At 36.1% G+C, this 14,013-nt stretch overlaps 1 protein-coding gene across 1 annotated transcript in view; it reads left to right on the top strand.

The window, feature by feature from the left end:
• The window catches only part of SPTLC1 (serine palmitoyltransferase long chain base subunit 1), a 34,225-nt gene that overhangs the window by 15,440 nt on the left and 4,772 nt on the right, over positions 1–14,013 (top strand). Inside the window, exons 6-12 of the mRNA XM_055699516.1 lie at positions 4,489–4,621; positions 6,315–6,444; positions 8,227–8,316; positions 9,018–9,125; positions 10,555–10,650; positions 10,941–11,037; positions 12,271–12,325. Coding sequence (XP_055555491.1) covers positions 4,489–4,621; positions 6,315–6,444; positions 8,227–8,316; positions 9,018–9,125; positions 10,555–10,650; positions 10,941–11,037; positions 12,271–12,325 — 709 coding nt within the window. The remainder of the gene's footprint in view (positions 1–4,488; positions 4,622–6,314; positions 6,445–8,226; positions 8,317–9,017; positions 9,126–10,554; positions 10,651–10,940; positions 11,038–12,270; positions 12,326–14,013) is intronic.

The raw sequence follows: 14,013 nt of genomic DNA, 5'->3' as shown, positions 1-14,013 counted from the left end.
AAGTCAGCCAAAACAGTCCTGTATTTTAGTAGTAAATTATTTCTGGTGCTGTGAAGAACAGTCACCCTCTAACACAATTTTAAATGTATTTGTTAAGGATTGGTAGTGTTTATTGCTTATAGCTTTGTTTCTTATTAATTTTATGTGTTTTCTTACTCTTTCTAATGCTGGTCTTGGGGGACAGTTGCAAAGTTAAATACAATGTGTTTTAGTTCTGGTCACCGTAATAGAAAGAGAAAAGAAACATTGGAATTTATTCATATATTGTGAATTAAAGTGTAAATTAATAATAAGTTTCTGAGTAGACCGCAAGAGGGCAGTCTGATTTCTGTGATAAAGATTATTAGTTAAGCTTATCAAATGCTGTAGTCAAAATGAGGTTTTACTTTACAGATAACTTCAATGTTGTAATTAAGAGATTTTTATGATGTGATCAGGTGTTACTAAGGGTTTTCTCAATCTTTTTAGGAAGTAGTAAGTTGTTAAATATCAGGCTCTGGAAACAGTTCTTTACAGATGTTGTTATTTTGAAATACTGCATGGAAACCAGGCAGTAATACAGGAATAGCTGCACAGTTGCAGGCTAAAACCATCAACTCATTGTCTTGTGAACTTTCTGGTGTCTTTCCAGAGGTGATGGAATTCACAGTGTGTTTGTACTCAGTGATCTCATAGAGTTAGCTTCCTATAGCCTTGACTTGAATTCAAGACTAATTTGAACTTTTCTCAGTTAATCAAGTTAGTCCTTAAAGTGATCAGCTAGGTACCGTACCTATTTTGGTTTGTTAGAGGTCTATGTATCAGAACAAAGTTGAGTCTTAAATGTCAGTCTCATAGTTGTTCATTAGCCTAGAATCATAATTATTTTCGAAAGAAGGTGATGGTAGCACATTGATTAGTAGAGAGTTTTAGGAAGGTAGATTCCCACACTGATCACTGTTCAGCAGTGGTCTTTTGGAATTCATACAGGGTTTTTTTGTTTGTTTTGTTTTTCCCCCAAAACACTGAAAAACTCAAAGAAACTTGTGGACTAATGCGTCCTGCCTTTTGAGTCCAGGTTGATGTTAAGTTTTGTGAAATTTTCCACTTTGCTTCTTTCTAGTAATTATTTGAAACAAACCGGTTAAGTTTTTCTCTGTTAAGTGAGATACTTTGGGCTCTCTCCTGCCCTCTTTGGAGGTCTCATCCTAAGATCCAAACTCTATAGTTTTTGCATTTAGTTTGGTTACTGTTCATTGGCTTTGAATTTTTTGGGTACATGCTCCATTTCACAAAGCGGGGGATATAATCTGTGGTATTGCTGGATGATGTCACTAGCAAAGAAATTATGTTAGTCACCTATTTGAGATACCATCTTTTACAGATAAAGTAACAGAGAATTTGTTTCAAATTGCAGACAAACACCTGCTGTTCTTGTTGGATCCCCAACTGTTTTCCCATTTTCGTTTTCCCTTGACTTCAAACATTTGAGTATTACAGGATTATGAATGTCAGATAATAAACTCTTCTTTTGTATGTCTCAAACTTTTTTGACAATTTTTTGTGTGCTGTGACTTTGATAAATGAGTTATGTTGTATCCAGAACTACGTAGTTTCCTCTTAACTATATAGGACTTAACTGGTGATTGTCAATTGTTGTCAGTCAGAATTATGCCCTTTTAGGGGCTGATATTTCATATCGTTACTAGAGATCTCTTTATTTGGAAACATAGATATTATGTTATAATTTATTTTGAGTGGAGACTTGATTCTTCTATCTCTACCTGTTTGAAGGGATTTCATAGATTTTGTGAGTCCCTATTAAGACGTTTTTGCTTTGTGCTGTATCCCTGAAAAATGCATCCATGCCTTTATCCTATGATAAGCTTGAAATACCAGTATATTCACACATAACTGAATCTTTTATGGTGGTTGTCTCCATAATGACAGCTGAGGGGCGTATCACTTTTCTGGTGGTGAATTTTTTAAGGCTATTGTTGATTGCCTAGCAGACAGAATTTCAGTTGTACTGTGAAGATCAGGACTGGCCACCTAATAAAATATATAGAAGGTGGTGTGGGATTTGGTTGCAGTTCTTCTGCTTTTCACTTGTGTGCAAGCATGTGCTAGGCACTAGACTGGGACTATATAGCAGTTGTTGACAGTGATAGTTTTATTAAGGTTTCATAGTAGCATAGAAAGCTATTCCAGTCATATCTTCCTCTTAGCAATGTACTCCAGGTACTGTTTGCAGCTTTCACTTAAGCTAGGCTAATCCAAGTGATGTAACCAGGCTAAAGCAAATCATTGTGATAAAGAAGAGTTAGGTAGTACTCTGTTTTTATCATGGCAGAATGGTAGTGAAGCCTTTATTAATACTGTCTTAAGTTTTTCAGCCTCACAATTATACAAATCACTGTTTCCCTTCTGTAATTTATGTATCACATTTTTCTATGCTGTATGTCATTCCGAACTTACATGTTCTTGCCCTTAGCAAAACTTACTAGGCTCGTAAAATTTACTTACCTAACATGAATCTGATTATATTCATTAGCTCATTATTGCTGAGAGTATTTGTTTCATCTAATCTTTTTACCTAGCCCATGCTCAGTGTAGTGGTAGTTGTTGCTGAGTAAAGCTCATTGAGAAGCAGACAAGTTTTCATTTTTAACAGCAATGGTGTCATCTTTCTAATTTTTTAGTTAAAGGATGTAGGTGGTCTTTTACACTCAAAAGTGTTTTTTCTGTTAGATATCAATAGCTGGGCACTCAATAGTAGTAGTTCAGTTCATGTTTCCCCTGTTATTCTCTGCTGGCAGGGCTTCAGGAAAGAACATTTTTGGCTGAATGTTGTTTATATTGTGTGTGGCCAGCCTCTTTTTGGTACTTGCTGCTAGAAAAAGATCTTTCTTGGGCTTTTGTTCAATAATTGAATCAAGGTTCATCCATTCTGTTTTGAATCCTGACTGGGGACTGTTTCATAGGTCCTGAAGTCAATGTAACAAAGAAAAAGATACAAAGGTTCTGAAAAAGGACTATGAAAAATCTCTCTCAGAAAGTAGATTAGATAACCTCAATCAGTGTCCTTCCTTCCAACGACTTTGGAGAAGAAAGGGTAGTGTAGGTTTCTCTGAATATTTGGTGTATCTAATACAGCTGGATCAAAGTGATAGGTAGCAAAATAAAACTTCAAAATAATAAGGATTAAAATTTTTGTTTCCATATAAAATCAGTGGAAAACCAAATAAAATAATTCTTTTCCATTCCATTATTTGGTGTGCAGGTAAACATTAGGAAAGGATTGTTCAAGATTTATAGTTTGCAGTCAGTGGCTAAAATTGCTCTTGAATGTGGTTGAGAGGCTGTTGTTTGAAGACATACCTTTTGCTTTTATTGTATAAATAGATGAATCGGGTGGATGTGCCTTTCTGAGAAAAGGTTATGCTAGGTGTTTGTTTAGTATGGCAAAGTTAAGATTTTTGCAGAGCCCTTTCTTCTTACACCCTTGCTGTTGGTACCTGGCTAGAAATAGCAACTTCGATATAATGGTGCCTCATAGGCTATTGAAGAATCTGTATTTTTAACTGATGTTGTTCATTTGATTTCAGTGTCAATGAACTTTCAGTAATTGCAGAAAGACAACATTTGGCCATTGGTGATCTTCCAAGTCACACTAAGGACCTCTGTTTGCCCTTTAATCTTGTTTATTTTCAGTTGATTAAAGGCATAATTCTCTGACTAACTTTTGTTAGTGGAAGCAGGTAGTGGCAAGAAAGTTACACAATTAAAATAACAGTTTGTCTGATGCAGATTATTTTGCTTAGGCAGAATACTTAATACCGTGGTCACCTTCCTGCAGCAACAATCTACTCACCATGTGGTATTACACTTCTTAATCTTTTGGTTTAGTGTTGTTCTGTTTCTAACATGGGTCACTTTGACCAAATTTGTGTGTATAATTGTGTTAGTTTATCTTAAGGGTGAGTAATCTCTGGCATGGAGATGGTGACCTTAGTGCATTCAGGAGATGGTATGTGATTGCAGCCTGACAAGAGCAGTTTTCTGTTGTGGTGATAGCAGTGCTATACGTAGTGGAAGCATCAGCTTGGAAGAACTGAGTCTGCCAACAGGACCTCATTTATTGCTATAAATTATGGAGCTATTTGTTGTCTGACCGTAGTGACTGTGCTCCCTAGCCACAGTCCAGGAACACGGCATCATTTACTTGTGGTCTAATCACAAGTAGATTTTAATTACCATTGCATAGGAACACAAGATAACCACATTACATAAATATTTTTAGATGTATTAAAGTTTCTGATTAACATCAGGTTACTTATCAGTTTAAGAATAGATTGGTTGCAGCTGTTTTTTGGAAGTTACTTGTAACACTTTTTGTACAAATAAACATTCTTTTTGCTTCAATTAATGGTTGTTAAAAGAAGTGATAGTCTTTGTGATGTGAAAACAAGTAAACTGTCTTAAGATCTCATCTTTTCTCTCAAATAGATGTGCACTTAGAATTAGAAGAACGATTAGCAAAATTCATGAGGACAGAGGAAGCTATTATATACTCATATGGATTTGCAACAATTGCCAGTGCTATTCCTGCATATTCGAAAAGAGGGGACATTGTATTTGTGTAAGTATGGTTTTTCTGCTTGAGAAGTTCTGGGTTAAAGAGCGTTCCTTTGAAATTTTCTTTTTCATTGTTGTCAATCATATTAAGTTAACCATTTAAAAAATAATGCTGGTTTTGATCAAATATTTTGTTGTACAAAGCGCAAATACTCCAAATCAAATAGGTTACTGATGTTATTGTAGAAGAGGAGACTTGGGCACTCAGCTGAAAAAAACCACAAACTTGTACATGCAACAACTAACAGGAATCTGATAGCTAGTTTTCTTCTTAAGAAACTGTAAAATCAGTTTGCTTTTCTGTTTACTTCTGGCTTCTCACCTTTCTTGCAGGACAGTTGTTCCCTTCATACATATTTGCAATGGATTAGTTGGATAAATATTGGTACATATTAAAATAACAAAGGAACAGCTATGAAGGATCAAACTAAGGATTCATCAAGCCTGGTATCTGGTCCCTGGAAATAGCCAGTCATAGTTTGTCTAGGGAATAATAAAAAACCCAGGAGAAACAATGTAGCAATAGTCAAGACATTCTGAGACAAAGAGAAGGGTGGATTTAGTAGTAGTTGATGCATTTTTCATAAACCTTCCTATTCTTTTAGTACCTTTGTAAATCCTTAATATCCACAATGCTTCAGTGATGTATCCTTTCACAGTTTAACATTTTATTCAAAACAGGCATTTCTTATTTTTTCATATAACACCTACTAATTTCAGTCCATGCTGTTGACTTTTAGACAGTGAACTGATGTGTCTTCTCCATGGGGGGATTGAGTGAGTGGCAGTGTGGGGCTTAGCTGCCTGCTGGGTTTAAGCTACAACACACTGATACTTTTGTTTTCATCTGCCAAAATCTTCAGTGCTCTCTTTTCTAAGTGTAACTTGCAGCCTATTTGATTTCTTTTACAGAAGTTCTTTCATAACTTTGATTATGGTTTTTGATCATCTTTGAACATTTTCCAGATCAGATTTTTTGAGACAAATGACCAGGATTGTGCATACCATTCAGGGATGCCTGTGTATCCTGGACTTAGCTTGTACAGTTTCAGCTTCTCACTGACAAAAGATCTCACCTTTTTGGTGCAACTTGGTTGAAATTACTGAATTTAACATGTGCAGAAGGTTTGATTTAGTTGCCACTTTTAAAAGATTATACAACTTAAGCATCTTTGATATTGCGTCCCATCATGCTCAGAGATTTGTTTTTCCAACACTTAAAAATGGTGGATAGTTCTTTGAACACTGAGCTAGTAATGCCCAATGGATATTAAAAAGCAGGTTTTGAGAACTTGGAGGACCACTGTAAATGCTACAGGCACATCTTTACACCTTTTTTCTATGACCCCAGAGCAAATGGAGTGAGAGGTTACCAGGATGATCGCCATGGCATTGTAGGCGGTCCATGGAATGCTGTGTTCAAACTGCTGTCACATACAAACAAAAAAAACCCTCCACGTACACTTCAAGAGAAAAACCTGTTGCCTTTTAGTGGCTACAGTGCATAGGAAAGTTGAGAAGCTTTGGAAAAGAGTCTTCAAATTGCAAATAAAATATATGATGCTTTAATAAACTTGGTTTTAACTACAGCTAAGTACAGATATCTGCTGTAGGACGCAGGACAATCCTAACAGCCAGCTTTCTTTGTATAATTGCTGAACCAAGTGCAAACTTAGAAGGGCTTGCTGTATTTACAGAGATGAAGCTGCCTGCTTTGCTATTCAGAAGGGATTACAAGCATCTCGTAGTAACATCAAGTTATTTAAGCATAATGATATGGCTGACCTTGAACGACTGCTGAAAGAACAGGAGACTGAAGATCAAAAGGTACCATTCCTTTGAAGAAATATTTGTACTTTTTTGTGCCATCTTCCCCACTCGTTTTTACTGGGTTGTATAAATGAATGGATGCAACTATTGTAAGCAGTTAATTGTTTTTTATAAATCTGTATTGAGCAGTTAATGTTACTTACGTAATTAAGATAATTTTTTTAAATGTTTATTTATTTATTTGCATTTGTGTAAACACTGGAAGTGAGCTTACAGGCATTGGTAGTGGGTGAATATCTTTATGGGAAGTTAACTCAAGTGTGAGATCATTTTATTTTTTTAAAACATTATTACAGAGGATTTTCGGTCTTTTAAAAATTTATGTAACTACATTTACCTAGTAAATCGTGCAAGTCAATTATCAGTTTGAATGCCACACTGTAAAATCAACACAAAAGTGGCTACTCTTCTAACCCTTTGATTTACAGAATCAACATGATTTTTTTTTTTCCCTCCTTAGACACTTATCCTACCTTGCACTCAACTCTTAAGATGTTCTCTCTCTCAAAAAATCTGGATCAGTCTGATGGCTTGCTTCTCATTTTGACAGTAATAAAAAAGGGTGTCCAAAGGCAGATAAAGAGTTAGCTGAAGAGCTATCGCCATTATATGCCTTGTTCACAGAGTGAAGGAAAGTTTTAGACAAATGGAAGGCAGCTGATTTTCTGCTAGCACATAGAAAAAGTAAAATAAATTAACTGCATAATTATTAGCCAATCAGTAATTGGTCTGATTAAGAGAAGATTTATAGATAACATAGTAGTTAACGTACCTTCATGGATAATACATTTTGTCAGATAGTCTTTACATGAGTTCTTAGATGTGTTTGACAGACTAGTGATGCAATTTGTATAACATTCGGTTTGTTAGAGCAGAGTGCTTTGATTTAGCTACATGGTTTAAGTTTCGTAGTGTAATTAGCTGAATGTGAACATAAAGTAGGTGGCCAAGAGCTTAATATAGACCATGTGTGTATGACTAAGACACACTGACTAGGAAGAGGTAGATCTTACCATTAGAGTTGGTCCAACTTGTGGAGTAGACTGTGCCTAATTTTGGTGCCTACCACTCAGAAAAGTGAAATAGATGTTCTCTGAATCTTTTTACAAGAACTGAGAAAGGTAAGAAGCATGACTTAATGTCCTTGATTGGAAGATACCAATAAGGTTTCAAGTAAATACCAGGGGAACAACATTTTAAAACAACAAAACTCAAATCATAACACTGAAATTTAAACAGAAACCAGTGCAGGATATTCTTATGGCCTGTATTGCCCAGAGATCAGACAAGGAGGTTGTAACTTGAATGTTACAAATACTTTTGGGTTGTGTTTTATGAAGATGCTACTTGAGGGAGGTTTGTGCTGCACTGAGAATCCTGGTGCACCAGCCACTTGTTGAAAACCCTTTTAAATGCTCAGACTAATGATGAATATAATAGAGACCAAGATTTGTAGTATTTATTCTGTAGTTGTATTGTTTGTATTTTATTCATAAGGTTCAAATGGATTGGTTATGATTTGTTGCAAAACAAGGCATCTTAAATCTTGTGTCAAAAGCTTTAAAATTATTACAAAATAAAGAAAAACTAGTCCAATGAAGCATTTCAACTTTTGTTACAAATTATAAATATAACGTTTAAACTAAAGTAAAAGCTTACTTGAAAAAGAGATGACATCTTCCTTCCCTTCCCATTACTGTCCTTCCCTGTCAAAGAATTTTCAGAACTTTGCTTGTTAGTAACAATTGATATGAACTGAAACCATGTCTTTCTCTGAAGAATCCTCGCAAGGCCCGTGTCACTCGAAGATTTATGGTAGTGGAAGGATTGTATATGAACACAGGAGATATTTGCCCTCTTCCAGAACTGGTAAGTGGATTTCAGTTTCCCTTTTAAGCTCTGCATGTGAAAATATGTGGCTAAGGAAACAGCAGTATCATATAGTTCAGCCTACATAGAAGAGCTCTGCAGGCAGTTTTTTTGTTTACCTTCTTGCTTTCTCAAACCTTCATGAAATAACGATCCCATATCTTAACGTTGTTTTGAAAATTCTGATCAGAATTAGGATTCTGAAGCTATATGTAATGAGACTTGCACATGAATATGTAGTTATGTAGTTATGGTCCTGTTCTATAACCCGGAAAATACTGTATTTTCAGCTATGCTGTATGATACTAAATCATGAAACTAAGTTATATTTAAAAAAGAAAGTTTCAAAGAAACCCTCACACAGCTGTCATAAACAGTGACTCCACGGAAAACATTTGCTATTCAGCATAAATAATGAAAGAAATGCTGTGAAAATGAATCATCTTGAGTGTAGTTGATAGCCTATTCAAAATTATTTTAATTTACATATATATATATATATATATATATATGAACATCTATGTGGAAGAATTTTGAAGGCTTTTAAAGTTTCTTAATGACAGAACACAGCTCTAGGGTTGACATTTTTTGCAGTATTCAGGATACTGTACTTGCCTGTATTTACCTTATCTCCCCCACCCATTTTGTTACCAGATTCTGATGGGCTTGACTTGTATTTTATGTCATTTGCTGTGTTTTAGATAAAATTGAAGTATAAATACAAAGTTAGAATATTTTTGGAGGAGAGCCTTTCCTTTGGAGTCCTTGGAGAACATGGAAGAGGTATTACTGAACATTTTGGAATAAACGTAAGTGCCTTTTTTGTGAGTCTTGTTGTGAACAAGAGACTTGTACAGAAGCAAATTGTGCAATTGATTTCTTATACATGTGGCATTAACAATGTTTAGTAGTGTACAATAGAAATTTAAACATACTTTTCTTTATCAGTCTTAAAGCAGTCAGGTCTTGGCACTTCTCTTTCACGTGCTTAGTTGAAGTAATTTTACTTACCTTTAGTGAGGAAAATAAAAGAACTTTTACAGTGCATGATTTTATCCCTTTTTTGGACACTCAGTGAGGTGAACATTGCAGTATTTTCCAGTCTTGTAAGTGTCTGCTTGCACATAAATATTTGAGGGCTAGAGGTAAGTGAGAAAAATCTTCTCAGGGATAACCAGCCTCCTTTGCTCTATTGCCTTATAGTCCAGTGAGGAAAAATAAGATAAAGATTTTGACGGTCCTTTCAAAGATACTGTCTTACTACTTTACTGGCAGATTAAGTGAAACTATTTTTCCAGCAGTTTACGTTTGTGGTATTTATTCAGTTGAGGAGTAATCTGGAAATCCAAAATGGTCTCCTGATGGTTGTTGGCTACCACAGCCACCTGAGCTGTGGAATGAAGAAGTGCTTTTTTGCTTGCCAGTGTCTTAGTGTGGAGCATCTCTCAATACATTCTGACAGTGTTCTTGATTTCAGCTTGGAGGTGAAATGTCAAATACTGAGAATTCATTCTGTCTTCCCCTTTCTCCTATTGTTTTCACTTTTAAGTGTCTTTAATACCAAATGTGGAAAAGACAAAATGAATGTTGAACAGCTTTAAAAAAGGAAACAAACGGTGCTACTGTGATGCTCACCAAGTACCATCTGATTAATTTGCTTCTATATTAAATTATTTTACAAACATAATCTTTCCGTTTTGTCTGCTTGGAATGGGAATCTGCATTACTGGTCATCAGTGTGCATTACAGAGCCTGGCAAAAAAAATGTTTGCAACTAACAGGTGAAACAAGACAGTTGTGTCTCTAAGGTTCAAACTGATTTAACTAGGCTTATGCTTAATTTTGATCCCACACACTCCGAACTCCTGCTGACTGCAGCGGGACTACTTACATTCCTAAAGGACACTGTCACACAAAGTACTTTGGGAAATTGTCAGCAGTATCTGTATAATCTATTTCTTCTGTTTGTGTTCTTCACATTGCAGTGCCTGGAAAAGGGTGATCCTATGCAAATTATCTGCAGAGCCATAGATCTCAATCTTATTTTACATTGCTTAAAATTGTTACTTCAATTGCAGCTTCATTTTAAATAGTTTTGTGGATTCATATCTTTTATAATCATATGTAGTTTTTCTGTATTCATAATAATGTGAAACAAGATGCATCTTTAATAGATTTGTCTTAGAAAGACTTGATCATCAAAATCATCTTTTAATAACTTGTTAATTTAACTGGCAGATTGATGATATAGATCTTATTAGTGCAAACATGGAAAATTCACTGGCTTCTATTGGAGGATTTTGCTGTGGAAGATCTTTTATTATTGACCATCAGGTAAGCCAGCTGTCATTTTTATGTGATGTGGCAGGATTGGTTACTTAGAAATGAGAGTCAGTTACTAATATCAATGTGCAAGGAGTACTGTGATGTAAATTATTATGCATATTTTAGTTCAGTACAGAAACTGTCTGGTTCTATGAAATATTGTAGATAAGTTGGAGACCTACTTTTAAATCTGTCCATAAACCTGTAGGAGTGGAGGAGAGGTTGTTTATATGAATAAACTTTTAAAACATTGTCTATACTGCTATAAACAAGTTAATTTTTTTCTTTTTCCCCCACAGCGATTATCTGGTCAAGGCTACTGCTTTTCTGCATCCCTGCCTCCTTTGTTAGCTGCTGCTGCTATTGAGGCTCTGAATATTATGGAAGATAATCCAGGTACTTAATTCAAGAAAATCTTACTGTTCAGTCTTTCTTCACCCAAAACTAATAATTCTTCCTATTTGGATCCCTTGCCCTCTTACTCTTTTAAGTCTTCTCTCTTTTTCAGCTAATTAATTTTAACTTCACATCCTGCTTTTCTTCAATGTTTTCTCCCTTTTCCTTGTTCCATCTGAAAATAAGTGAGTTAGTTGAGGGTAGGAGGGACACAGATGGTTTTCACTAAGCAAATAAGGAATTACTATTCCACTTTATAGACTAGTGATACACTTCTTCCTTGAAGACAAATTTCTTCAGGACAAATGGAGGAATGGAAGGTTGAAGAGAAATAAATGGGAATGTATTTCCTCAAGACTGAATAACTCTTTCCTTTCCACTTGCACTACTTTGCTCCCCCCCCCATCTCCAAGAATCCAGGCAAGGGTCTCGGGAATTATCGTGGTGCAATCACCTGCAATTTTGGCAGGACCAGGTACAGGGCATTTGGATAAAGTTAGCAGGCAGGAGTCTTTGCTCTAGGAGTCAGAGAATTGTCCTGGTTGCTAGAACCTAAGAAAGGTTTTTTTGCAGGGGGTGGAGGGAGTGAGAGGCATATGAGGAGGACAAAACTGGCCAAATTTGTGAGGTTTTGTTTTTAACTTCCATTACCATCAACAGATTGGAGGGCATTTCCAGAGAGATGCAGTATTTAATTTGTCACAAATAAATAAAAACTACCTGCTGGGTAGCCCATGCCTAGTCCTCAGAAATTAAACAAAAAAAGAAAGAGTAAGTTATGGGACTGTTAGCTGTATTGAAGGGTCAACATTTACCAAGGAAAAGAACCAAGTCTTGCCAGGTCCAGGAGTCAGTTTCCTGTTTAAGAATCTGCAGTGAGTTGGTGAAGGATCAAGGAGCAGAGACTGCATGGCTGTAGATATGTTATAGATATAAATAAGTTGGACCTGGTATTTCAATCCCATTACCAAGTGTCTGTGTCATCCCTTCCATACGATCATGAACCAATGCAGCTGAGTTACGAGATAAAGGGAAAAGCCTGTCATCATTTCCTGGCAGAAATGGGAATCAGGGGCAAGATGAAGAGTGGTGGAGAGACTTAGTACTTCAACACATATGTATATCTTGGGGCTTTTGAAAATTTATAGTTACAGAAAATGTGAAATGGAAACAGGATATCTAACTTTTTTTTTTCTTTTTCCTTTTTTTTTTTTTTTTTAATTTGGTGTGTAGACATTTTTCAGACTCTTCGGGCTAAATGCGAACGAATTCACAAAGCTTTACAGGGGTAAGTGTGTTTTTGGGGGTTTTCTTTGGCTGCTGTTGATTTGACCACACCTTTATAATGCCAGCTTTTAAGAATTCTCCTTGACCAAAACTATTTCTGGTTAAACAGATGCTTCGGTGGGATATGTGCACTAAATTGTTTATGTATTAAAGGAAGAATATAATAATTTTTCAGCTGTCTCTGTTATGCTACTAAAGAGAGTTCAGGTTTTTAAAATCCCTTTAGAGTCTCAGTCATTTTCTCTGCCTAACCACGGCTGCTGCTTGACTCCAGTTCTTTATGGTGTTCTCACTACGATAGAGTGGAACTACTGTTGGTTTAAAAAAGCATGAAATGGTGATGAAACTGTACACTACAAATAAAGCGGGAAAGCATACACAGCTTTTCTCCTTTCTTATAATAGAACAAATGCAGTGAGAGGAATAAATTAAAAGTGAAGGAAATCTTTCTTTTAGCTGAAGTGTAACTAAATTAGGAAATTTAGAGCTTTGTATATAAGGACCGGTGCATGATTAGCATTCCAAAAAGGTGTTGGTCTTTATATGGACTATGGTGGGGGATGAAACCATGGTGTTGTAAGCTAGAGGAATGACTGTTTATTCCTGTTTAACAAGCTGGTTTCTGGAAGCAATGGAAGAATTCTATCCAGGATTCAAAAGAACTACTTTCTTATTGTCGATGGCAGTTTATAAAGCATAAGAAAATGCAGTAAGGCATGGGATGATTAACACAAATTAAGAATATTCTTAACTTTCTTAACATTCTAATTTACTTAGATAAAGTAGATTTCTGTTTTGTATTTGAAAATATCTAGTGTCTTAGTAAATAGAAGCGAAGAAGCTGTGTTGCAGGGAGACAGGATGGACGGGATAGAATTTTGTGGGTTTTTTAAAAGGCGTGCCAGTAGTAGTTAGTATCCCTTAAACAGTTCATTAATTGTTGTATAGCCTACACCTGGCTGAGAATTTTCCAATAAAGCAAGCTTTCTTTAGGAAAAAACAGATTTATTTTTAGAAGATTTTTCATTTCCAGAGAAATGATGTTTTTTCAATGAGACCTTATTCTAGTTCTCTATTAGCAAAACTGATACGAATTTTTATGGTATTCAGGACAGCCCAGCTAAAGAGCGTTCCCTACTGCCAAGAGCCTGGTCTTGCCACTCAGTTCTGCAGCCCAGCCTTGTAGCTGGAGTGCAGAGGGCTGTGAGGAGGGAGCTCCCCGAGGCTACGTCCACACTGATACACCAACATCAGGAACCATTCCTAGGCACTGGATCTCAATTGTCTACTCTGCCGAATTGTTTGAGTGATCTGTGGGTTGAGTTTGGCCCGGGCCAAGCAGTGCTCTTTGAAAGGACTCCTGGACACGGTTCAAGAGTTGGTATGAGCCAGGAGCTGTTCCCAGTAGTCAATTTGGATGTGGCCACCCCGACATGGAGACTCTGATTTTAGACGTATGGGTGTGAGTCATTCTATACCCATTCACCACAGGGCCAGAAAATGGTCCAAGTCGTATTTAATTTACTAATACAGAACTAGCCTTAAAAGGACTGTTGGAGTTCAGGAGCCTAGTATTGTTCCTTTGCTACTTCAAAATCAGGTCTTTCAGACTTTCCTGGGTTTTGTGTGGAAGCTGTACATTTTGGATTGAAAATGAAACTTTCCCAGAATTTCTTAGGAAAAAATTCT

The sequence above is a fragment of the Falco cherrug genome, chromosome Z (genome assembly GCF_023634085.1).
Source record: "Falco cherrug isolate bFalChe1 chromosome Z, bFalChe1.pri, whole genome shotgun sequence".
Lineage (NCBI taxonomy): Eukaryota > Metazoa > Chordata > Aves > Falconiformes > Falconidae > Falco > Falco cherrug.
This window is presented reverse-complemented; position numbering and strand designations above follow the sequence as displayed.